We start from the raw sequence: 22830 nt of genomic DNA on the forward strand, positions 1-22830 counted from the left end.
TGGTGAGCGAGTTGGATGGATAATAAGGAAGAGAGATATCTGGGTAGTCTAGGGGGAATATATCCACTTGCGTTTCTCCATTTAAAAAGCATCTGTCTTTATTTTTTACACTGACAACATGCCGCTGTTCGCTCAGAATCCGTTTGATCAAGATGTGGGTAAGTTGCTCTTTTTTCCCCCCCAGGTATTTTCATTTGGGGGAGGAAAAACACAACATAGGTTAGCTTTCAAAGTTAGCCTAGCTTTGGTCGCTGCGTAGCGTTGACATTTCGAACAACCCTGTCAACAACTGTTTGCTTTGATAATATAACCTTACCGTATATTTTATTTTCATAATTCCTTTGTAGGTTATTTGATATCGATCAGGCTGCACCATCATTATTTTCAATGTGTCGTTACGCGTTCGATGATCGTTTGTTTTTGTTTACTGGTTAGTAATGCTAAATGAACCCTTATGCCAGGTCATTGTATGCCTGATCATCGTAAACGGCCGTTTCACTGATTCGGACTAACCTGTTGGGTCTGTTCTTATTGTGAAAATCACCAGTGAACAAGGCCAGATAGTTAACGATAATCAACCTGGGGTTATTTATTTATTTTAATCTGGCCCTGCAAATTCTGATACCGACCAACCGTTCACATATATGACTTTACTTCGTTCGTATGCTAGTGCAACTCGTTGACTAAGGTTTTGTATACTTTTCGTGTGATGGTTACCGGTTGTGTGTTGTGTCCTCGTAATGCACATTTCCCTAGATAATGCTCTTACCAGTCCCCTGAACACTGTAGTCATTGTGTCAAGATAGTATGTGGGTCTGTTACATTAAGACAATAGAGTTGGTGGCACTGACGTGTCGTGTGTTATCTACACTGCAATAATGCAGCCTGGGTGACATTAATTGTCCAGACATGATTTATAATGCCATTCGTGTATAATAGTATAACCTGAATAATCCAGACAGGCTGCACAAACTGTTTATTAGAAGAATTTAAGTCACCTTCTTTTTCTTTGAATCGACAGCTCATGTGTTGTACAAAGTATACCAGCCTGCTCTTGTTGAGATCTCTGCACACTTTTAAGGCCCCTTGCTCTTAAATACATCTCTGATTTATTGATCTGGTATGCCCCCTCAACCATGAAGATCCTCAAATGGAGCCCTGCTGGTTATTCTCAGGTCATGGTTTGTCACATAGGGTGATCAGGCTTTTGCCGTTAGAGCCCCCACACTATGGAGCTCTCTCTTCCTACTGAACTCTGACACACTAAAGTCTCTAGCTTCTTTTAAATCTCTTCTTAAATATTTTCTCTTTGTGAAAGCTTTTGGAAATGTTTCATTTTTGTTTTTATTTATCTATACTGTTTTTATTTTTATTCCTATTTATTTGGTCTTATTCATTTATTGGCCTTACCACAGGGTAGCACGGTAGCCCAGTGTTTAGCACTGTAGCCCCACAGCAAGAAGGTTCTGGGTTCGAACCCCAGGCTGTCCCGGGTCCTTTCTGTGTGGACTTTGTGCATTCTCCCATGTCTGCGTGGGTTTCCTCTGGGTGCTGCACCACAGCTCCCCACTGCTCTTATACAATAGGATGGGTTAAATGCAGAAGACAAATGTCATTGTAACCAAACAACTGTACAATGACAAAATAAATTGACTGCATTTTATATAGCGCTTTTCTCGTCTACCGACCACTCAAAGCACTTTTTTACAATGTATGCCACACATTCACCCATTCATACACACATTCATACACTGATGAAGCTATTGAAAGCCATTGAAATTCACCCACAGCCATGTTATCATCTCCAAAGCTTTAGCCATCTCTACTGCACATAGCTTCACTGTTTCGCCATCTGACAAGGGCTTCTTTGCTTTAGCAAGCGAAATGGCATAAGATGCCTTGAGAAAGGACTCCTGTGTAGATGTGGCTTTGGTAAAAAAGGCTCTCCTGTCGGTGTATTTTTCCTTTTAGGTCAGCAATGATAGCGGCTCTGGCACCTCCAATGTACATGCCATATTTTTCTTTGTGCATGGTATTGTAGTGGTGATAAAGTGAGGTGATAAAAAATAAAGTGGCTTTTTTCTTTCTGCCCTGTACTCATATCCTTTGGTCTTATTCTTATTTTGCCTTGTCTGGTTTTATGCCATTTGTAAAGCACTTTGTAACATTAAGAAAAGTCCTATATAGATAACGTATATTGTCATTTTTATTATTACGTGTTTAAAGACAGCGGCCATGATACCAGTGAGAATGAGTTCTGATATGGATCTTTTGTATTCCTGTATGTCATACTTCCAGAGAAGGCGACCAGTGAAACCAACACAGCAGATGATTGGGGCCTCATTATGGACATCTGTGATAGGGTTGGAACGACACCTAGTGGGTAAGCTGGAAGAAGGCTTTCTGTTTCAACAGTAACAGTATTATGTTCTCACACCATCCACTCCTGCCAAACCTAATTGGCCATGTCCAGATTGTTTTCATTCCCTTTCATTTGAGCAGCATATGGTTTCATAAGAGCTCATTATTGTTTGCTAGCATCAGAAAAAGAACATGGTAGCCAAGAAAGCTGGAAAATACTAGAGATTTTATTTGAGAGGACACAATATTAAACTTAACTCAAGATTATGAATAGTACATACAGGATGTTATGAAATAGGTAATTATAAGATGGTGGGTCTTGACTATAAATAATGCTCACAATTAACGCACAATATTAAAGGTTATTTATGTCAGGTGGTATATGGAATTAATGGAAAGAGGCAGATAATCTGCCTATTAATTCAGGTTTCTATTGTGTGTAAAAACCTGTGTGAGAGGTATTATCTACTATAAATGTATAAGAGCATAAGAAGCACAAGTGTTCTGATTTATGTTTGTTCTATGCAGACATAGGGCACAGTCACACATGCATGAAATTAGCATTGGCAATATTCACCTTCCGTTCACTTCTATGCGAGCAGAGGGGCAAATAAAAAATTTGCCTCTGGTAGTAAAGCAAATTTGCATCTTCGCTTCACGGAGTTCAGCTTTGGTGAACTTTGACCAGTGAATTCGTGAATTTGCTTTGCCACCGGAAGCAAATGTTTTATTCGCCACTTAGCTCAAAAGAATGGAAGTGAATGGGAAGTGAATACTTGCCGATGTAAATTTCGCGCATGTGTGACCATGCCCATAGACAATCTTGCACATCTCAGGACAATACTGTACTTGTTTCTGAGCTGTACAGATGAATGTGAGGGATATACAGTAAGTGCACTTAGTACCAAGTCTAACACTGGATGATAGCTGATGTCGGGGTTGGATACCAGTGTTGAGGTAAAGTAGGCTTTTGAGAGTGAGAGTGTTGAGGTAAAGTAGGCTTTTGCCAGTGAAAGAAATAAAGAAAGAAGAAGGAGAGGGAGGGATGTTGCAACGTGACATGATGGGGCAGTAAAGTTCATTTAATGATCGGAATCACAACTCTGGGGAAAGAAGCTATTTTTGTGCCTGATTGTTTTTGGTTTTAATTGTCTAGAATTGCTTTCTGGACTGAATAATTTGGAATATACACTGAGCCAAAGCATTATGACCACTCACAGGGGAACCGAATAATATTGATCTTCTCCAAACAAGGGCACATGTCGGTGTCTGGGTACATTAGATGGTAAATGAACAAATATTTCTCATAGTCAACGTGTTGGATGCGGGAGAAATGGGCAGGAGTTAAAACCTGAGTGACTTTGACAAGGGCCATATTGTTATGGCCAGATAACTGGGTCAGAGAATCTCTGAAACTGACTTGACTTGACTTGAAATGGCAAGGCTTATGGGGTGCTCCCGGTCAGCAGTGGTTAGTACCTACCGACAGTGGTCCAAGGAGGGACAAAACCTCAAACCAGTGACAGGATGTTGGGTGCCCAAGGCTCATTGAAGTGTGAGGACAGCAAAGGCTATCCCATCTGGTCTGAACTGATGGAAGGTCTACTGTGGCACAAGTCACAGAAAATGTTAATGATTGTTATGGGAGGAATGTGTGACAACACAGTGCATCACACCCTGCTGTGTATGGGGCAGCATAGCCGCAGACCGGTCACAGTGCCCATGATGACCCCTGTCCAAAGGTCGAAAGTGCCTACAGTGGGTATGTGAGCGTCTGAACTGGACTTTGGAACAGTGGAAGAAGGTTGCCTGGTCTGATGAGTCCCGTTTTCTTTTAGATCACATGGATGGCTTTGTATGCCATTTACCTGGGGAAGTGAGGGCACCAGGATACACTGTGGGAAGAAGACAAGCCAGTGCAGGGTAGTGTGCCCTGCCACACTGCACAAATTGTATGGGAATGGTTTGAGGAACGTGCTGAAGTGTTGAAGGTGTGCTGGCCTCCAAATTCTCCAGATCTCAATCCGATTGAGACTTTGTGGGTTGTGCTGGATGACAAGTCCGATCCACAGAGGCTCCACCTCGCAACTTACAAGAGTTGAAGGAAATGCTGCTAATGTTTTGGCGCCGGATACCACAGGACACCTACAGGGGTCTTGTAGAGTCTATGCCTCGGTGGGTCGGTGCTTTTTGGCGGCGCACAGAGGACCAACAGAATATTAGGCAGGTGGTCATAATGTTTTGGCTCATCAGTGTATATGGCAGTCTGGATGAGAATGGGGTACATTAACTTACCCGGACTTGCTGGATGTGAGTCATAGAGGTCCTGGAGGATAGGTGGTTGGCAGAAGGTTATTTTGTCCGCTGACTTCATGTTGCACAAAAAAACACAAAACCTTGGAGGAAGGAAGGATGGACTTGATGATGACCATATAACATTTGGCTAAAACTGAACTTTTCTGGGCCTTTTTGATTATAGAGCTGATATTTTCCTACCTACTTGAGGCCCTAGGGTGATTATGGGTCCTAGACACCTAAATGACTCCACAGTTAAGACTGTTGAGCCACTGATGTTGAGGGGACACAGAGAGGGGCTGCAAAAGTCATTTCAACTATCTTTAGAGCTTTGAGGTCCAGATGGCTGTGGCTGCAACAGGAAATCAGCTGTTCCACCTCCTCTCGATACGCTTAGTGGTCATCATCACATTTGAGACCAGTCAAAATTTTTTATATAAACAAACTGAGGCTGCTTGACAGAGCTTTGAGTAGTCCTTAATTTTGAAAGAGAAAAGCGCTTTGCAACCTCACTCGTCTGGGTCAGTGAGTCTGATATGTGCTTGCCCAGACTCACATGCATTCTCCTGTCTGTAAGAAAGTTGGTGTTCTGCCAACAGATTGTGTCAGGTACAGTCAACTTGAAAAGTTTGGCCTGCAGAAGCTCTGGTATGATGGTGTTGAATGCAGGGCTGAAGTCAATGAACAGTATCTTGGCATTGGAACCCTGAGCTCTCAGGGCACTGTAAGGTGAAGGCCCATGTCAACTGTGTCCTCCATAATCTCGTTGGTTCTATAGGCAAAACTGCGATTGCTTTTAGGTGGGCTAGCACAAGCCTTTCTAAAGGTCTTCATGACAACAGAGGTCAGGGTGACAGTTCTGTAGGCTTGTGATCCTTGGCTTTTCAGAATCAGAGTCAGAATACTTTATAAATCCCCGAGGGGAAATTGGGTCCTATTACAGACACTCACGCTCTGGTAAAGAAAAAAATAACAAGATACAAGAAAATAAGAAATAAATAGAAATAGAAGATTAAAATAAGAAATAGAAATAAGAATAAAATATGTAAACATATGTTCACCATGCTCCAGCATATAACACCCTATCTCTACTGTATTACTGCAGCATGAAACAAGCAGCACAAACAAACACCCGACAAGGTAAAATAAGTCGAAGAGTCAGTCTAATGACTATTGACGCAGCGTGTCGGACACTCTGAGGGAGGAGTTGTAAAGTTTGATGGCCACAGGCAGGAATGACCTCATGTGGCACTCCATTACTTGACTGAGCTATAGTGACAAATTTAGGATTTCTTAACAAGTACAGTTCATTTATTTGATAAATTGTTATTGAAAATTACCTTGATTGGTTTGCTAAATGGATAATGTTCTGTCCTGTTCTGATTTTTTCCGTTCCATTCTGTTCTCTTCTACGGCAGAGCAAAGGACTGTCTCAGATCCATCATGAAGAGAGTAAACCACAAGGTGCCTCATGTTGCTATGCAGGCGCTCACAGTAAGTTCCTTTTTTGCTTATTTCAGGGCTTGCAGGTATGTGAGCATATTTTGAAAGTCAATCTCTTTTTATTAGTTTAAAGGTACAAGGCGTCCATGTCCATTGTTTTTACATCATGTTTCCCATTTGAATGGGAATACTGCTAAGGATACAGTCAAAGCTAGAAATTACGGAAGCAAGACTAAGACTGATTAATTTCAAATGTATTCGCAAAGACTTTAACACAATAGGTTCATCTCTAAGTGCTGTACATGGCAAAAAATAAAGCTAAATAAAGCTGGGCAGCACGGTTAGCACTGTTGCCTCACAGCAAGAAGCTCCTGGGTTTGAACTCCAGACCATCCGAGGTCCTATCTGTGTGGAGTTTGGGTGTTCTCCACATGTCTGTGTGGGTTTTCCCCAGATGCCCTGATTTCCTCCCACCATCAAAGATACTATGTGTGTTAGGGTTCATACTCCTGTCTGTGCCCCTGACCGAGGCATGGCAAAAAGAACTGCAGTTGGTCCCCAGGCACTCCACGGCGGCTGCCCACTGCTCCTAGCTACACAGCTAGGATGTTTTAAATGCAGAGGATGAATTTCCCCATGGGATTAATGAAGCATATCTCATCTTACTTACATAAAAAGAAAAATGGGATATCGGTTGCCCTGTGATGGCTTGGCAGCCTGTCCAAGGTGTCTCCCCACCTGCTGCCCAGTGACTGCTGGGATAGGCTCCAGCATCCCCGTGACCCTGAGAGCGGGATAAGCAGTTTGGCTAATGGATGGATGGGATATCAGTTATTACATGAGTAATTAATATTAAGTGAGTAAGTAATTAGGTGGCACAGTGGTTAGCGCTGTCGCCTCACAGCAAGGTTTCCCAGGTTTTCCAACCTTGGGGGTCCTCCCAGGTCATCCTCTGTGTAGAGTTTGCATGTTCTCCCCGTGTTTTCGCCAGGTGCTCCGGTTTCTCCCACCATAATAAAAAAAATAAATAAACAAACAAAAGACACGCATTTTGGGGTTAGTACTCCTGTCTGTGTCCTTGACCGAGGCATGGCAAGATGAACTTGAGTTGGTCCCCAGGTGCTGCACGGTGGCTGCCCACTGCTCCTAGCTACACAGGATGGATCGGATGGGTTAAATGCAGAGTATAATTTCCCCATGGGGATCAATAGAGTATATGTATGTATATATATATATATGTGTGTGTGTGTATATGTGTGTGTGTATATATATATATGTATGTATGTATGTGTGTGTGTGTGTATATATATATAATATATAAAAGGAACAGTCACACAAAAATGAAGAATAAGATAGACGCTGGCTAGTTGGGGCACTGAACCTCTAGGTCCAAATATCTTCCCAGGTTGACTTCCCCTTCCTTAAGCCATGAGTTTCCAAACCAAGACAATATACCGGCCACCACCAAACAGCACCTCTCAAGCGAGATCGAATATCACAATATTTGGACAAATGAAAAGTCCACATGTTTCCATAATTGTAGATATTAATGAAAAATATATATATGAAGTGAAAGGGACGTCCGGGTAGCGTAGCAATGTATTCCGTTGCATACCAACACAGGGGTTGCTGGTCGAATCCCCATGTTACCTCCAGCCTGGTCGGGTGTACCTACAGACACAATTGGCCATGTCTGCAGGTGAGAAGCTTGATGTGGGTATGTGTGGGTCTGTGTCCTGGTCGCTGCACTAGCACCTCCTCTGGTTGGTCGGGGCGCCTGTTCAGGGGGGAGGGGGAACTGGGGGGAATAGCGTGAGCCTCCCACGTGCTACATCCCCCTGGCGAAACTCCTCACTGTCAGGTGAAAAGAAGTGGCTGGCGACTCCACATGTATCGGAGGAGGCATGTGGTAGTCTGCAGCCCTCCCCGGCTCGGCAGAGGGGGTTGAGCAGCGACCGGGATGGCTCAGAAAAGTGAGGTAATTGGCCGGGTACAAATGGGGAGGAAAAATACAAAAAGAACAAAATTATATATATCAAGTAAAAGCCATGCAATTTTCCTTCGACAATACCAGAAATGTGAAATTTCAGAGAGAAGAAAAAGTTCACCCTTGTAGTGCACAGCAACCCAGGAGTCAAACTTTGGCTAGTTATGGTCGGGGGAAACGCGTTCCTTAAGTCCACCAGTGCAGGGAAGCTGTCATTAAGCAGGCAATCCCCGTGCAGGAAGTGGAAGAGTTCATACTGCTGCTAGATAATGGAGAAACAAAGAGAATGTGAACTCCTTCTCTGTCTGAGTCACCATGAGCTTTGTCACATGACCTGTATTTTTAGACCTCCATTCCACCGTATTAAGAAAAATTGCTGCCATAAAGCCATCTTTAACTTTTTAACTTCTCGCCAGCTATTTATGGCCTTATCAATAATTAATTAGTTGAAGCAGAGTGCTCAAAAGTTGTCCTCCATGGTTGAGATTTATCAAGCAAAGCTAAATTATTAAGTGTATCCGGGAGCTAATGTTTGTCGAACAGTTGATTATCATACACGACAGGTGTTTGATCTCATTATTGCCGGTGTGATCTCCCCCCTCGCAGTTGCTGGGTGCCTGTGTATCCAACAGTGGCAAAATATTCCACTTAGAAATCTGCTCACGAGAGTTTGCCAGTGAAGTGCGGACCGTGCTGAGCAGGGTAAGGGACCTCTTCAGTTCTCAGTTACCAAGTTCTTTTTGTGCCCTTTTCTTGTTGCTTGTATCGTCACATATCTTTATTTCCTCTCTGGACTCCCATCTTATTCCCCCCTTCACACCCTGATACGCTTTCCCTCACATTCACACACACAGTCTGATTAATTTAGGTATCTCATCTTTCATATATTGAGCTATCCCCATCACTAATTGTTAGATTTCCATACTTAAGTTATGGCGTGTTATTGGGTCAATTACAAATTTGTTTCCCTTGGCCTTGTGAAGAGGCACACAAGAGATGAACTTAACTGTTTGCATATCCTCTGTAGGCCCACCCTAAGGTATGTGAGAAGCTAAAGGCTCTGATGGTGGAGTGGGCTGATGACTTCCAAAAGGATCCGCAGCTCAGTCTCATCAGTGCTACTATCAAGTCTCTCAAAGAGGATGGCATCAGCTTCACCTCCACAGGCTCACAGGTACAAGGGCACGATGGAGGGGAACAAACTTTTTTTTCTAAATTATATATATATATATATATATATTGTTAAGCGGCATGGTGGCGCAATGGTTAGCGCGGTCGCCTCACAGCAAAAAGGTCCTGGGTTCGAGCCCCGGTGTAGTCTAACCTTGGTGGGTCATCCCGGGTTGTCCTGTGTGGAGTTTGCATGTTCGCCCCGTGTCTGCTTGGGTTTCCTCCGGGGGCTCCGGTTTCCTCCCCCGCCTGCCGCCCAATGACTGCTGGAATAGGCTCCAGCATCCCCGCGACCCTGAGAGCAGGATAAGCGGTCAACATAATGGATGGATGGATAGTGTTAAGTCCCTAGGTGTGAATGTGTGTGTCGGCCCTGTAATGGCCTGGCGACCTGTCCAGGGTGTCTCCCCGCCGCCCAGTGACTGCTGGGATAGGCGCCAGCATCCCGCAACCCTGATAGCAGGATAAGTGGTTTGGATAGTAGATGGAATGGAATTGTTAAGGCTATGGCATCTGGTATATCCCAACGCTCCCCCGGCCTCTTGTCCTCATCTACCAGCTTTCATTTTTAGAACTGGATAGGACCACGTAGTCAACTGCAGAAGGGGCCAATAGGCTAGACAAAATTTACAGCCAAAATATCTAGCAACATACTGCTGGTTTTATATATCTGGAGATTGTCGTGTTGTAGTGTTGTTATTCTATGTTAAGTACACTGAGAGAGCCACGAAACCAGAGTCAAATTCCATGTATGTAGAAACCTACATGGCCAATAAAATATGATTCTGAGTCTGAACAGTGTCTGTTCATTACCAATTTCACAGGAACCCAACCTGATGCTTTGTGTCCTATGTGAGCAAATGCACCATTTTGATTTAATGCACCAAGTCTAAGCTGTTGTCTGTCTTTTACTGTCAACAGCTCTGTCATCATGCGACTCATATCCGTCTCTCACATTCCCTTTCCATGATGTTTGCTTTGCCCTGGTAATAGCCTCAGCCAGCAATATGAATTACCCATTTATACTCATCAGCCAAAACATTAAAACCACCTGCTAAAATACCTCTCACTTGTTGAGGCATGGACACCACAAGACCTCTGAAGGTGTCCTCTGCTATCTGGCACCATGAAGTTAGCAGCAGATCCTTTAAGTCCTGTAAGTTGTGAGGTGGGGCCTCCATGGATTGGACTTGTTTTTTCAGCACATCCTACAGATGCTCGATCGGACTGAGATCTGGGGAATTTGGAGGCAAAGGCAACACCTTGAACTCTTTGTCATGTTCCTCAAACCATTCCTGAACAGTGTGGCAGGGCGCATTATCCTGCTGAAAGAGGCCACTGCCATCAGAGAATACCATTGCCATGAAGGGGTGTGTTTGGTCTGCAAGAGTGTTTATGTAGGTGGTATTTGTCAAAGTAACATCCATATGAATGCCAGGACCCAAGGTTTCCCAGCAGAACATTGCCCAGAGCATCATACTGCCTCCGCTGGCTTGCCTTCTTCCTGGTGCCATTTTTTCCCCAGATAAATGATACACATACACACCCAGCCATCCACATGATGTAAAAGAAAATGTGATTCATCAGACCAGCCCACCTTCTTCCATTACTCCGTGGTGCAGTTCTGTTGCTCACGTGCCCATTGTACATGGTGGTGGACAGGGGTCATCATGGACACTCTGACTGGTCTGTGGCTATGCAGCCCCATACGCAGTAAGCTGTGATGCACTGTGTTCTGACACCTGTCTATCATAGCCAGCATTAACTTTTTCAGCAATTTGAACTACAGTAGCTCTTCTGTGGGATCAGACCAGATGGTTAGCCTTCACTCCCCATGCACATCAATGGGCCTGGGGTGCCCATGACCCTGTCGCCGGTTCACCGGTTGTACTGCCTTGGACCACTTGTGGTAGGTACTGGTCATTGCGTACCGGGAACACCCAACAAGACCTACCATTTTGGAGATGATCTGACCCGGTCATCTAGGCATCACAATTTGGCCCTTGTCAAAGTTGCTCAGATCCTTACACTTACCCATTTTTCTTGCTTCCAACACATCAACTTCAAGAACTGACTGTTCACTTGCTGCCTAATATATCCCACCCCTTGACGGGTGCCATTGTAACGAGATAATCAATGTTATTCACTTAACTGTCAGTGGTTTTAATGTTTTGGCTGATCGGTGTAAGTGTGTGTCCACTCTGGCTTGGTCCCAGGCTACCTCCCCTGTTACTAGTTTCACTGCACACCAGCCATATGTTGCCAATATCAAGGTCTGGGCAGGGTGGAGCTCATCTATGCTTGAAAGCTTACAGTGGAATTTCCTCTCACATATTTAACATGATTGCTTGGATGTGTGTTGAGTATATACAGGTATCAGAATTGTTAACCTGATTATGTTGAACCGGGTGTTATTTTTTTGGTCACTCTCGGCTTGATAACTGCACAGTATACTGTGTTATGTAACAGTGCTTTAACGTGTGCTAAAATGGACTTTGCTCAGGCTTTCTGATATACACCAACTGATCTGCATTTGCTGTTAGTTTCTTTGTGGTTTAATGTATAATTATTGGGCAAGCACACCTACGACATTGTTCGTCGTTATTTAAGCATTTGTGAACTGGTCTCAATGATTAAAAAAAAAACCTAACACCTAGACTTGGAAGTTCTTACTGCCAGTTTTTGTTTAAATATGAAATAATACCCCCACATGAATAACTTACAAGTAAATTATTTAATGTTTAAAAGATAAATGTGGGAAAGCTGTTGCCACTGGAGGGGGTTTGGATGGAAAAGAGGACACGGTTAATGAGGAAACAAAGGATTTATTTATTCTCTCTCTCTCTCCCCACACCCTACGGGCTGGTACATAGTGCTGGAGCTGTTTTCCCACTCTCTTCTGTCAGAGTTTACATCTCGCTCCCTTTCCTCCGTCTCTCTCGTCCTGTGTTCTGTCCGTGTCCTCATCAGTGTCCGTGTCAGTCCAGGACCCAGCTTCACTGTGGTATAGACTGTCAGTTAGGCACAGCAGAGGCTGATCCCTAATTAGTCCCCCAACCAACAGAAACGTCTGCTCTCCCACAAGCCACTGCTCCCTCTCTCCACTTCCAACTGACACTAAACCACACCCCTCTACCACAACAAACTTCTTAACATTTTTAAACTTAAATTCAAATATTGGGTATTCACAAGTTAAAATGTAGAAAGGTTACCAAAAATGTGCTTAGACCCCCTCCTCGTGTTTTCATAACTGACTACCCAACTCAGTCCCTTCTCTACAGTATAGACAGGTCTGTTAGGTAGGCATCAGTTCATCTGCTGTGAGGTGATGTAGCTGTAAAGAGTTCCCCGCCGAAGAGAACAATGTCCCTCTGACCTCTTTCAGCCTCTTTGACCTCATCCCAGTTTCTTTTTTTTTGGGGGGGAGGGGGATTTTTCCCCCTTTTTCTCCTCAATTGTATCCGGCCAATAACCCCACTCTTCCGAGCCGTCCTGGTTGCTGCTCCACCCCCTCTGCTGATCCGGGGGGGGCTGCAGACTACCACATGCCTCCTCTGATACATGTGGAGTCACAGCCGCTTCTTTTCACCTGACAGTGAGGACTTTCGCCAGGGGGACGTAGTGCATGGGAGGATCACGCTGTTCCCCCTCCCCCCCGAACAGGCGCCCCGACCGACCAGAGGAGGCGCTAGTGCAGCGGCCAGGACACATACCCACATCTGGCTTCCCACCCGCAGACACAACCATTTGTGTAGGACGCTCGACCAAGCCGGAGGTAACACGGGGATTCGAACCGGCGATCGCTGTGTTGGTAGGCAATGGAATAGACCACCGCACTACCCGGACGCCCTCATTACAGTTTCTTAAGCCCTTCCTATTTCACCTTGGACAAAGGAGAATGATGCTGCTCGATGTAAGTCTGGAGGGTAGGGCCATTTTAAGGGCAAGTGGTATGGGGCACCATTTTGTTATTTTTCCCAGCTCCTATCATCAACCTTGTGAATTATAGCAGTTATTAAACAGCTTTTTAAACTCTAAACATTCCTCATGCAAATGTAAAACTCTAAAGCCTCAATCATGGAACAGCGCTTAATGTTAAAAGAAAAAATAAAAGTGTTCTGCTGTTTTAATATCTAAGTATCTAATGAATTTTAATGCTTCATGTTTCAATGATAGCTACTTTTTACTTGGCTCTAATTTCATCTTTCGACTCATTGTGAATAGAATGGGATTATATCAACACTCACAGGTACTACATATGAATTTTACCCTTCATTAGGGCCTGTAGTATGGCTGAGTGTTCAGACAGCCTCAGCAAGAGAATCTAAGCTTATGTCTATGTGTCTGCAAATCTACTGTTTCATAGCTGACCCCGCGCTCTGACCTCTCCATGCTGCAGGCCAAGCAATAAACAGAATATTGTAAAAGAGATCAGCATTGTTTTAAGCTCTATTAGGGTTCCCATACATCATGGAAAACCTGGATAACCTGGAGATTTGTAGATTAGATTCCCAGTCATACAAAACCCCTGGAAATGCGATAAAATTGAGGTAATGGAAAACTGTAAAGTTGGGGGATTTTTTTTTCAGTGCAAAAAAAAATCATGTTTTTATGCACTGAGATGGCATATTTTTAGCATAAATTTGAGCTGAGCAAGCATATTTTTATCAATATGTTTAAGGGCGGAGATTACACACCAGTGCTTGGAAGTTTGGGCAGTATTTTCAGTGACCAGTTAATATTTACACAGTCCATTTAGGGACTGTTGAGACTACAGCCTCAAGCTGTAATACCTTATATGAAGTACAGGTGGCACCCCTTACAGTCATCTCAGGGTCTTAGTCAGTACTTAATGTAACAACTGTATCTTTTCCCTTTCTACCGCAGGGATCCAACACAAAGGTCAACACACCTGCTGCTAGCAAAGCCTCTGACGATGACAACGACCTGGCCAAAGGTAAGAAGAGATGGCACCATCCAGCATAACACACTTCATACACCAAAACACTAAAGACTATATCATCAATTCTGTTTTGGTTTCCTTTTTCAATTCTTCTTAAGATCAACCTGTGCTTCATTATTTATCGGGCATATGTATCATATTAGTTTTCTTAGCCTCGACATTACAGTCTGGCCACCCCCTCCCTTCCTTCACCCTTTAAGCTGTCCTCTCCAACCTTCCCCTCTCTCCCTCTCCCAGCCATCGAGCTCTCACTGCAGGAGCAGAAGCAGCAGGGGGACACCCGGCCCGTGGCGGTGACCCCCGACCCACCTCTCAACACTAATGGCGGTGGAGGTCGAGAGGCCCGGAAGGTGCGCGCGCTCTATGACTTCGAGGCAGCAGAGGATAACGAGCTGACCTTCAAAGCCTCCGAGCTCATCCTGGTTTTAGATGACAGGTAACGTGTCACGATGCCCCTTTGCCGTCTGTAGTTCCCAGTAGTGAACTACACCGGCCGTCGGGTCAGTGTACCAATTTCAGTGTAACATTTGGGTTATTGATTCGGGATCTTGTAAAAGCATGGCTCCTGTTACCCCAGGTAAGCATGGACATCAGTGTTCAGCTGGTTCAATGGAAAATATGGCAAAATATGTCCCTTACTGCCCTTTTATCCCAACCCTACCTAGTGAGACGATAGTTGGATAAAAGCTCACCATTGTGAGGAAAAAAACAGAGGAAATGTAAAGACATTTACATGTCCTTGTAGTTTTTGTTTACAAAGGTGGATTTGAATTTTTTTTAATCTTCCTGTTTTTGTCCGGTCATTGACCAACACTTTTTCTCGTAGTAACAGAAATGTACATGCTGGACTATTAGGTTGAAAATTAGCATTTTTTTATTCAGCTATCCATTTTGTTTTTTTCATGGAAGAGGGGCCACGGACAATATTTTTGATCATAGTTTACGTCAACAAAAAGTGAACACAGAAGGGAGTCATTCGAGCCATCACAATATCAGCATGTCTGAAATATGTCAGAGTAATGGAGCAATGAATGACTGTGCTCATCACTGTGTTACTTTTGCACAGCGACCCAAACTGGTGGAAAGGAGAGAACCACAGAGGTGTGGGGCTCTTCCCATCCAACTTTGTGACAACGAACCTGAATGCCGAGCCTGAGATCAGTAGGTGTCTGATTAAATCCAAGAATGTAAATAGTCCCTGTAGATGCATACACGGAGGCTTGTGCATGCTGATTTAGTCTCCGGGGAATTTCAGAAAGCATGCCAGTTCTCCATGTTCTCTGTGCCCATTGACTTAAATTGGGACAAATTAGTCTCGGAGTTGGCAGTTGAAATCGGCCTTTACTTCTACAGTCGCGTGCTCTGAAAAGCCAGCCAGCCCAGTAGAGACCAGCCTTGAGACCAAAGTGGAACCTGAGCCAGTCTTCATTGACGAGGTAATGCATCTTCATACACCATATTGTAAAGCCCTGTATCAGTGTGTGCTGAAATCAGAAATGGCCCCATATGCCCAAACATTTGGCCAGTATCTGTATTTGACAGTAATGTGCTTTTGCCATGTATTTACCCAGTTGTTAGATGGTCAAATGGCAGTAATCGTGTGGTTTGTAAGGCAAAGCTGTCCTCATTATCACCAACTATGTTAGCAGTGTCTTTTAACCTGTATTATGAATTGTGTTTCTATCCCTCATTATTTTAATCCTACCATCCCTTTTTTTCTCCATCCCCCCCCCCCCATACACATGCACACACAATCTATTCATCAACCCACTAATCATAAAACACACACATACACACTCACCATCCTCTCTCTGCAGGAGAAAATGGACAAAACGTTGGCACTGCTGCAGAACACAGACCCTGCCGATGCAGCTCCCGACTGCCCAGAATTGGTCCAACTGGAGGGTAATGAATTTTACTGCAGCACTGGTGAAAGTCCAGCTGGTACCGACCGTGCCTCTGCAGTCAGTCTGAGATACAGTTTTATTCTAACCGTTGGTCTCTCTTTTTCCCCTTCCTCTTGTTAAACAGGTGCGTGCGAGCAAATGAACCCGATGATTGATGAGCAACTGCAAGAGATTGACAGGTAAACACAGAAAAATGCAGATGAAAAGAGTGATAATCACTTCTGGTTGTATTTAAAGCCTGGCTTTGTGTATAGACATGCAGATATTTTAGTCCTTTATGAACATCCTGAGATGTGGCCAATTAGCTGTTTCTTCAGGTTTAACACAAAGAAGTGACTGGGCCTTTGCTTAGAACAGCAAGACGGGGAGTTTAGGTCAGCTAAGCCAGTTTGTAACTCATCCTGTTCTGTATATCCAAGTCTTTTTCCAGCAAATATATTGATGATCCATCTGTCCACCTACAACTCCAATTTTCTCTCTCTCTCTCTCTCTCTCTCTCTCTCTCTCTCTCTCTCTCTCTCTCTCTCTCTCTCTCGGGATGTGTGTGTTTGTCTGTCTATGGGTCTGACAGGAAGCACTCTGAGTTGTCAGAGCTGAATGTGAAGGTCTTGGAGGCCCTGGAGTTGTATAACAAGCTGATGAATGAGGCTCCATTCTTATCGGCCTACCCCAAGATGCAGCCACAGGCTCACTACCCACCTCCTGCCTCAACTGTAGCCATGCAGGTCAGACAGACACGCTAGCATTGGAGTCTGAAATAACTAAAAAAAAAAAAAAGTCTTAACAAGTGCTTGTATGTTGTATTGAGTCCTACTTAAACTAAAGCAAGTAAGATAATCTGCCCATGAGGGTTTTCCCTGATCTTTCACCTGTTTTCAATAAGTTTCCCTTCAGAAATATTCTTCAAGCGAGTGGCAATCTCTTGACCCACGGCAGGTCGATCCATAAGTCTGAAGGTTGATTCACTTGATTGATATGGATTTACATGCATGGGAAAAGCAATTGATCACCGCATCGGCTGGTTTTTCTTCACCGTCTTTCTCTTTTCCCTATTTTTGCGCCTTTTCATTTTAAGAGAAGGGACCATCGTAAAAATCAGGACGAGATCATTTGCTTGTAAAGCTGGACATTTCTTTGTTTGAATAGTCCTCTACCTTTCTCCAGCTTGTGGACAGCGAAAAAAAAAAATCATATTTAACATCTAATATATGATTGAAGGAGGGGCCTATAAGGCCCAGAGGCAGATTGACTGTATATGGAGTGTTTAGGGTAGAAGCGTCCCAGTGGGATTTGAAGCTTTGTTAAAGAAGAGTTGTGTGTTTGACATATTTTGTTTTAATTACCAGTAGCACCACCCACCGGCCTTGTTTCCTGTCGAGAGTGGGTGGTGCATCTGTTGATTCATTGGCCTGTCTGTCCTTTTTATGTTTTGGGAGGGAAAGAAACAACATTTTTGTCAACCCCCCATTCTTTTGATACAGAAACTAGAGAACAAACAGAGAGAAGCATTCAGAGCTGCATTTTGACACCTACCCTTTGGGATGGAACCCACTGATGCTTCACCCTAAACATTGTGTTGATAGGTTGACATACAGTTAAGTTCCCTTCAGTATGGATCTCCCCCCCCTCCTCTCTAATTTGAGTGGTGGCTGCCTGGGTTTTGTTGGCAAGGCTGTTTTTCTCAACAATGATTGATCTCACTGTCCTTCCCAAGAGATCTACAGGAAGAAACAGCCCACTCACCAGCAAGCCCTGCGCTGGAGCACTGTTCCATTTTATTTGCCCTTCATACTACTCCCACTGTTTTTTTTGCACAGCACTGCAAAATTTACACCATGACAGAAACACACCCTGGTCATAGTTGCAGCAGTTGTGACAAGAGTCTTTGTAAGCACATGAGTTGTTAGGATCAGGGAAAATCCAGGTTCTATTGCATTCATACTGTTCTGTGTAGCAGCTCTGTCTCTATTTCCTCCTTATGTGCAGTCTGTCTTCTAATTTGTACGGAACAAATTGTGATATCAGCTATGTTCTTATCACTTAAACAAGAACTGTCTCCTCTTGCCCTGAACCATATTTAGGGCTACCCAGGCCAGGCTGGTGGTTCCTATCTGCCCCCAGGGCTGCCCCAGGGGCCCCCCAGCTCAGACGTACAACCTGCCCAGTGATCAGCCTGGAACCCTCCATTCCTTGCCCCCCAACATCTCCGCCCCACCCAACGGCCAACCTGCCACCCTTACATGAGGTAATTGTGTAGACAATCTGTGAGGTTGTCCCAACTAAATCTAAAAGCAATACCCAAGCCTCAAAGCTTTGATGCTTGTCCAGAGCCTATTTTGTTTTAGGGGCATTAAGTAGTCTCTACTCTACTTAACACTTTATAACATGCTATTATGACTTGCTGTTGTCACAGTTGTAAGGATTAATTCAACACTGATCCTCAATATGCAAAATATTGCATTATAAAGTTTTCATCTAGGACACTGTACTTGTTTTTAATTGTGAGATTTTCCTCTTTAATTTTTATACAGCAGTGGTATGAATGGTCAGTACATGAACCAAGCTGCTGGAGCCCCTTACCAACCTCAGATGGGTATGGCCATGGACATGTCCGCCTATCAGAATGCAAACTCCAACATGCCTCCTGGCTCCTACACAATGGCGGCTCCCTCTCACCCAGCACCACAACAGCAGGCAGCAGCATACTACCAACAGCCCCTCCTGTAAGACTCAGACGGACAGACCTGAGATGAAAGCATCACCCAAATATTTCAGTTTAATGGGGTGCGTTCAATTCAGCCTACCTTGCGTGTGTGCGTGTGTGTTGGGGGGGCGGGGGGGGGGTGTCATTGCTTTAGGACTATTCCTTTGGTCGTCTTTTGCACGTGAATCAGTTAAGCTGAGTCAAGCACACACTGGTAATTTGAAATAGTTGAGGCATGTGTGTAAGAAAGGTCCACTACACAATTGAGTCAAGACTGTGTGCGCAGATCCCCGACCCCCTGACGATAAACATATCTACATCTGAGAGTGTGCTCATTCCCACCCTCCTCCTCATCTTCACAAGGATCCAATGTCAAATAAGCACGGGGTTTCACTACTGGTGGAAGACATACTGATGAAGAAATGAACATTTTAGTACTCAAACGTACAGTACAGTCATTTTCAACAGGAGGGAAAGGAGGGTCAGTGTCTCTCATCCTAGATTGTACATTATTTCGTTCATCTATTTTTTTTTTGCTTTTAAAACCATCTTTCTCTTTCCTTTTTAACTCGTCTGTCTCTTTGTGTATCCATTTTAAGGAAGGTGTGGCCAGCTGGGCCAAGTTCTTTATCCTCTCGTGCAATTTGCCAGCCTTTTTCTCTCTTCTCATCCGCCTCATAGGCAAATGCACGTAAACAGTTTGGTTTGGTGAAAGAGCTCAGGTTTTTAACCAGGCCGCTGCTTTTTTTGAACCTGTGTTAGAGAGGGCACCGATGCTTACTCCAGTACAACGTGTGGACAGTTGTTCTTCACCAGTGTCCAGCCCTTCACCAGTGTCCAGCCCTTCTCGCTGATCTCGTTCCAAATCTGCAGTGCTTACAGACATACAGCTCAATGCTCATAAATTGCATTAACATGAATATGCATTTAAGAAAATTAATTTCAAGTATATAATAACATTTGTATTCATATTTATGCTTCAAAAGGTAAGACCACAATATAGTAATTCCCCTGCCTTTCAACACAATTAGTTTGGTCATAATTTCTGGTTTGCACGTGCACCCATGTGTTTGTTTTTTTGTTTTTTTGTTTTCGTGTGTGCTCGTGCTCGTCCTGTATGCCATCTGATCCTAGTGATGTTGAATTTTCAAAAGGTCAGCGGCAACATAATGGCAGCCCATCCCCTGTGCCATTAGATTGTAATGGGTTACTTGAGAAATGATGAGAATTTCTGGCTAGAGAGTTCAGCTGCCCTTCGTCCATCCATCAGGAAAAGCTGCATTTATTTATCATAATCACATCAGCCGCATTCTGCTTGTCCTCTCTGTGGCGTGGGCTGTCTTTTCCACCCGATGTTAACTTGAAGTCTCTGCAATTTAGATTCCATATCTGCTATTTTATTATAAGGTTTCGTGCCGATTGTTATTCCACCTTTTTTTGGACCTTTTTTTTTAAAATTGCAAACCATTTCACGTGTGTTTTGATTTGTATATGATTTGGTACATTATAGATTCATTGTTTTCATGCTTTGACAGTAATGTAAACAATCATTATTCTCACCTTTCTTTTGCTTTTACGTTGATGACCAGGCAAAATATGAAGCATTCTGTTTTCAGTTCATCATAAATCCTAACACGAGCAAGCAACCTGTCAGTAAAATGAAGAAACGGCTGGTCGAGATCATATAGTTCAAACCAAATAGTTGTTTTCTGTATGTGCGTGTGCGTATGTGTGTGTGTCTATATATGTGTGTGTGTGTGTGTGTGTGTTAGAAGTAAGGAGCAGATTTCTTTGCATCTACAGTTTGTTGTTGGTTCTTTAGCTTGATAGATTCAGCCTAGTGCAGAGCGTCTACTCTTCTTTACTCGCCTCATGTAAAAGGCACTGTATATTAGATGTAAGATATCTGGTTTTGTCAGTGTCAGCATTGCACCTTAACTTTGTAAACATTTATGTACCACTGGATGCCTTGTTTTCTGTAGAAATCAAATTGCGACACGAAAACAACTTCGGGAACGGTCTTCTGTCTCAGAAGCTGCTGTATATCTAGAATTCTGTATATTTAAGGATATTCCAGGGAAAGTTCCTGTATCCAGCATTTTAAAGTCCTTTTGTAACACAGCAAACTCTAATGTTCTTTCAAAAATAAATACTCATCTGTGTTCAAAATGGTCTCTTGGGCCCAGATTCTTTTTTTTTTCCTTCTTGAATTGTCTCTGGATTCTTGTACCATAACAGTTTGAATGTACAGACAGGTGAATCCATGAGGTGTGCACCGGTAGTTAACGTACAGGATTTGTCTCTGTGGGTGCACATACCCCACATTTATTGATGTGCAGATTGTTGTTGCATGCTAATGCAGGATATTCAGAGGGAGATTTCCTTCAGGAGTCATTGGTGTAATCGTTTTATGCTCATTTCATCCTTTCCCCCTCATGTTTTCATGTCCATTATATCCTAGTCTTGGGGAGGTATACCTAGACTTAAAACTGCATGCATAGTCTATGTACACAAATTGCAAAAGAACTGGACAAAAAGACAGGATTACCACCTCTGTAGCATCCAACAGAAATATGTCTTGTCAAACTTTGATCCCCCCTTTTCTCCCCAGTTGTATCTGGCCAATTACCCCACTCTTCCCAGACTTCCCAGGGAGGGCTACAGACTACCACATGCTTCCTCCGATACACGTGGAGTCGCCAGGCGCTTCTTTTCACCTGACAGTGAGGGGTTTCGCCAGGGGGACGTAGCACGTGGGAGTATCATGCTATTCCCCCCAGTCGAACAGGCGCCCCGACCGACCAGAGGAGGCGCTAGTGCAGCGACCACACATACCCACATCTAGCTTCCCACCCACAGACACGGCCAATCGGCTCTGTGCATAACTGTAGTCCACTGACTTCCGGTTTCTACTGCAGCGGTCATTCCAGTTTCCTGTTTGTTGGCGTATTGACAATGGCATATTTTTCGCGATGCCTGCAAGATTTACCACGGATAAATGTCAACTACATGCACCCAATTGTCGACAAACTCTCACCTGCACCTACCAGCAAATGGGTGAAAAGTTTAAATTTGTACATAATGTTATGAGGATACTCATCCTCATAATCGTGGACGTAACGTGATATGTACTGCTCGAAACTTCTCGCCCGTTTGCTGGTAGGTGCAGGTGAAAGTTTGTCAACAATTGTGTGCATGTCATTGACATTTATCCATGGTAAATCTTGCAGGCATCGCGAAAAATATGCCATTGTCAATACGCTAACAAACAGGAAACTGGAATGACCACTGCAGTAGAAACCGGAAGTCAGACTACAGTTATGCACAGGCTCTATTGTGTATGTAGGGACGTCCGACTAAGCGGGAGGTAACACGGGGATTCGAGCCGGCGATCTCCGTGTTGGTTGGCAACAGAATAGACCGCTACGCCACCCGGACGTTCCCCATAATCCGACTTAAAACTGCATCTATATTCTATACACACATAAATCGTTAAGGAACTGGACAAGAAGACAAATAAAGGATTATCACCTCTGTAGCATCCTACGGAAATGTCTTGTCAAACTTTCATAACTTTTGACAGCTTTTTCAGATGCACGTCAGATGTATGACGTTGTTCATGATCTTGTACCTTGGTCCTCCAAAGAGAGAGGCTGTCACCTGCCGTGCATGTGAAGCCAGCCACTTTAATATGGGCCTACAGCTGAACGCTGCCGAGAGGATCCATCCATGATTTATTCACTGAGACGGATCCTTTAGACACCCGCTGCCCTTTTCATAGTCCCTTCATTTTTTCGTTTTTTTTTCTTTAAATATTTCTGTCGAGCTCGTAAATGCCACTGTTATTTCTATGGCACAACACAGCACAGTGTCATACGATGATGAGATCAACTCCTGTTTCAAGGTGAAGTCAAGTCAGATGTGACTTGTATGTAGCCCTGAGGACTTTACAGTCATATATTGCGTATGTTCTCCAGCAGATGGAAACAGGATGAGTGCC

General features: G+C 43.9%; 1 protein-coding gene across 1 annotated transcript; it reads left to right on the plus strand.

Moving 5' to 3' along the window:
• The first annotated feature begins 23 nt into the window (after positions 1-23).
• On the plus strand, positions 24-20999 carry stam2 (signal transducing adaptor molecule (SH3 domain and ITAM motif) 2). Its single transcript, XM_056289275.1, is given in 16 exon segments — positions 24-158; positions 2299-2383; positions 6075-6150; positions 8693-8788; positions 9114-9260; positions 14144-14213; positions 14457-14655; positions 15286-15380; positions 15573-15655; positions 16037-16124; positions 16251-16305; positions 16698-16851; positions 18208-18258; positions 18260-18356; positions 18359-18371; positions 18658-20999. Coding segments are annotated over 16 exon segments (1545 nt in total). The 5' UTR covers positions 24-118; the 3' UTR covers positions 18854-20999.
• Positions 21000-22830: the final 1831 nt, after the last annotated feature.

The sequence above is a fragment of the Lampris incognitus genome, chromosome 11 (assembly GCF_029633865.1).
Source record: "Lampris incognitus isolate fLamInc1 chromosome 11, fLamInc1.hap2, whole genome shotgun sequence".
Classification (NCBI taxonomy): domain Eukaryota; kingdom Metazoa; phylum Chordata; class Actinopteri; order Lampriformes; family Lampridae; genus Lampris; species Lampris incognitus.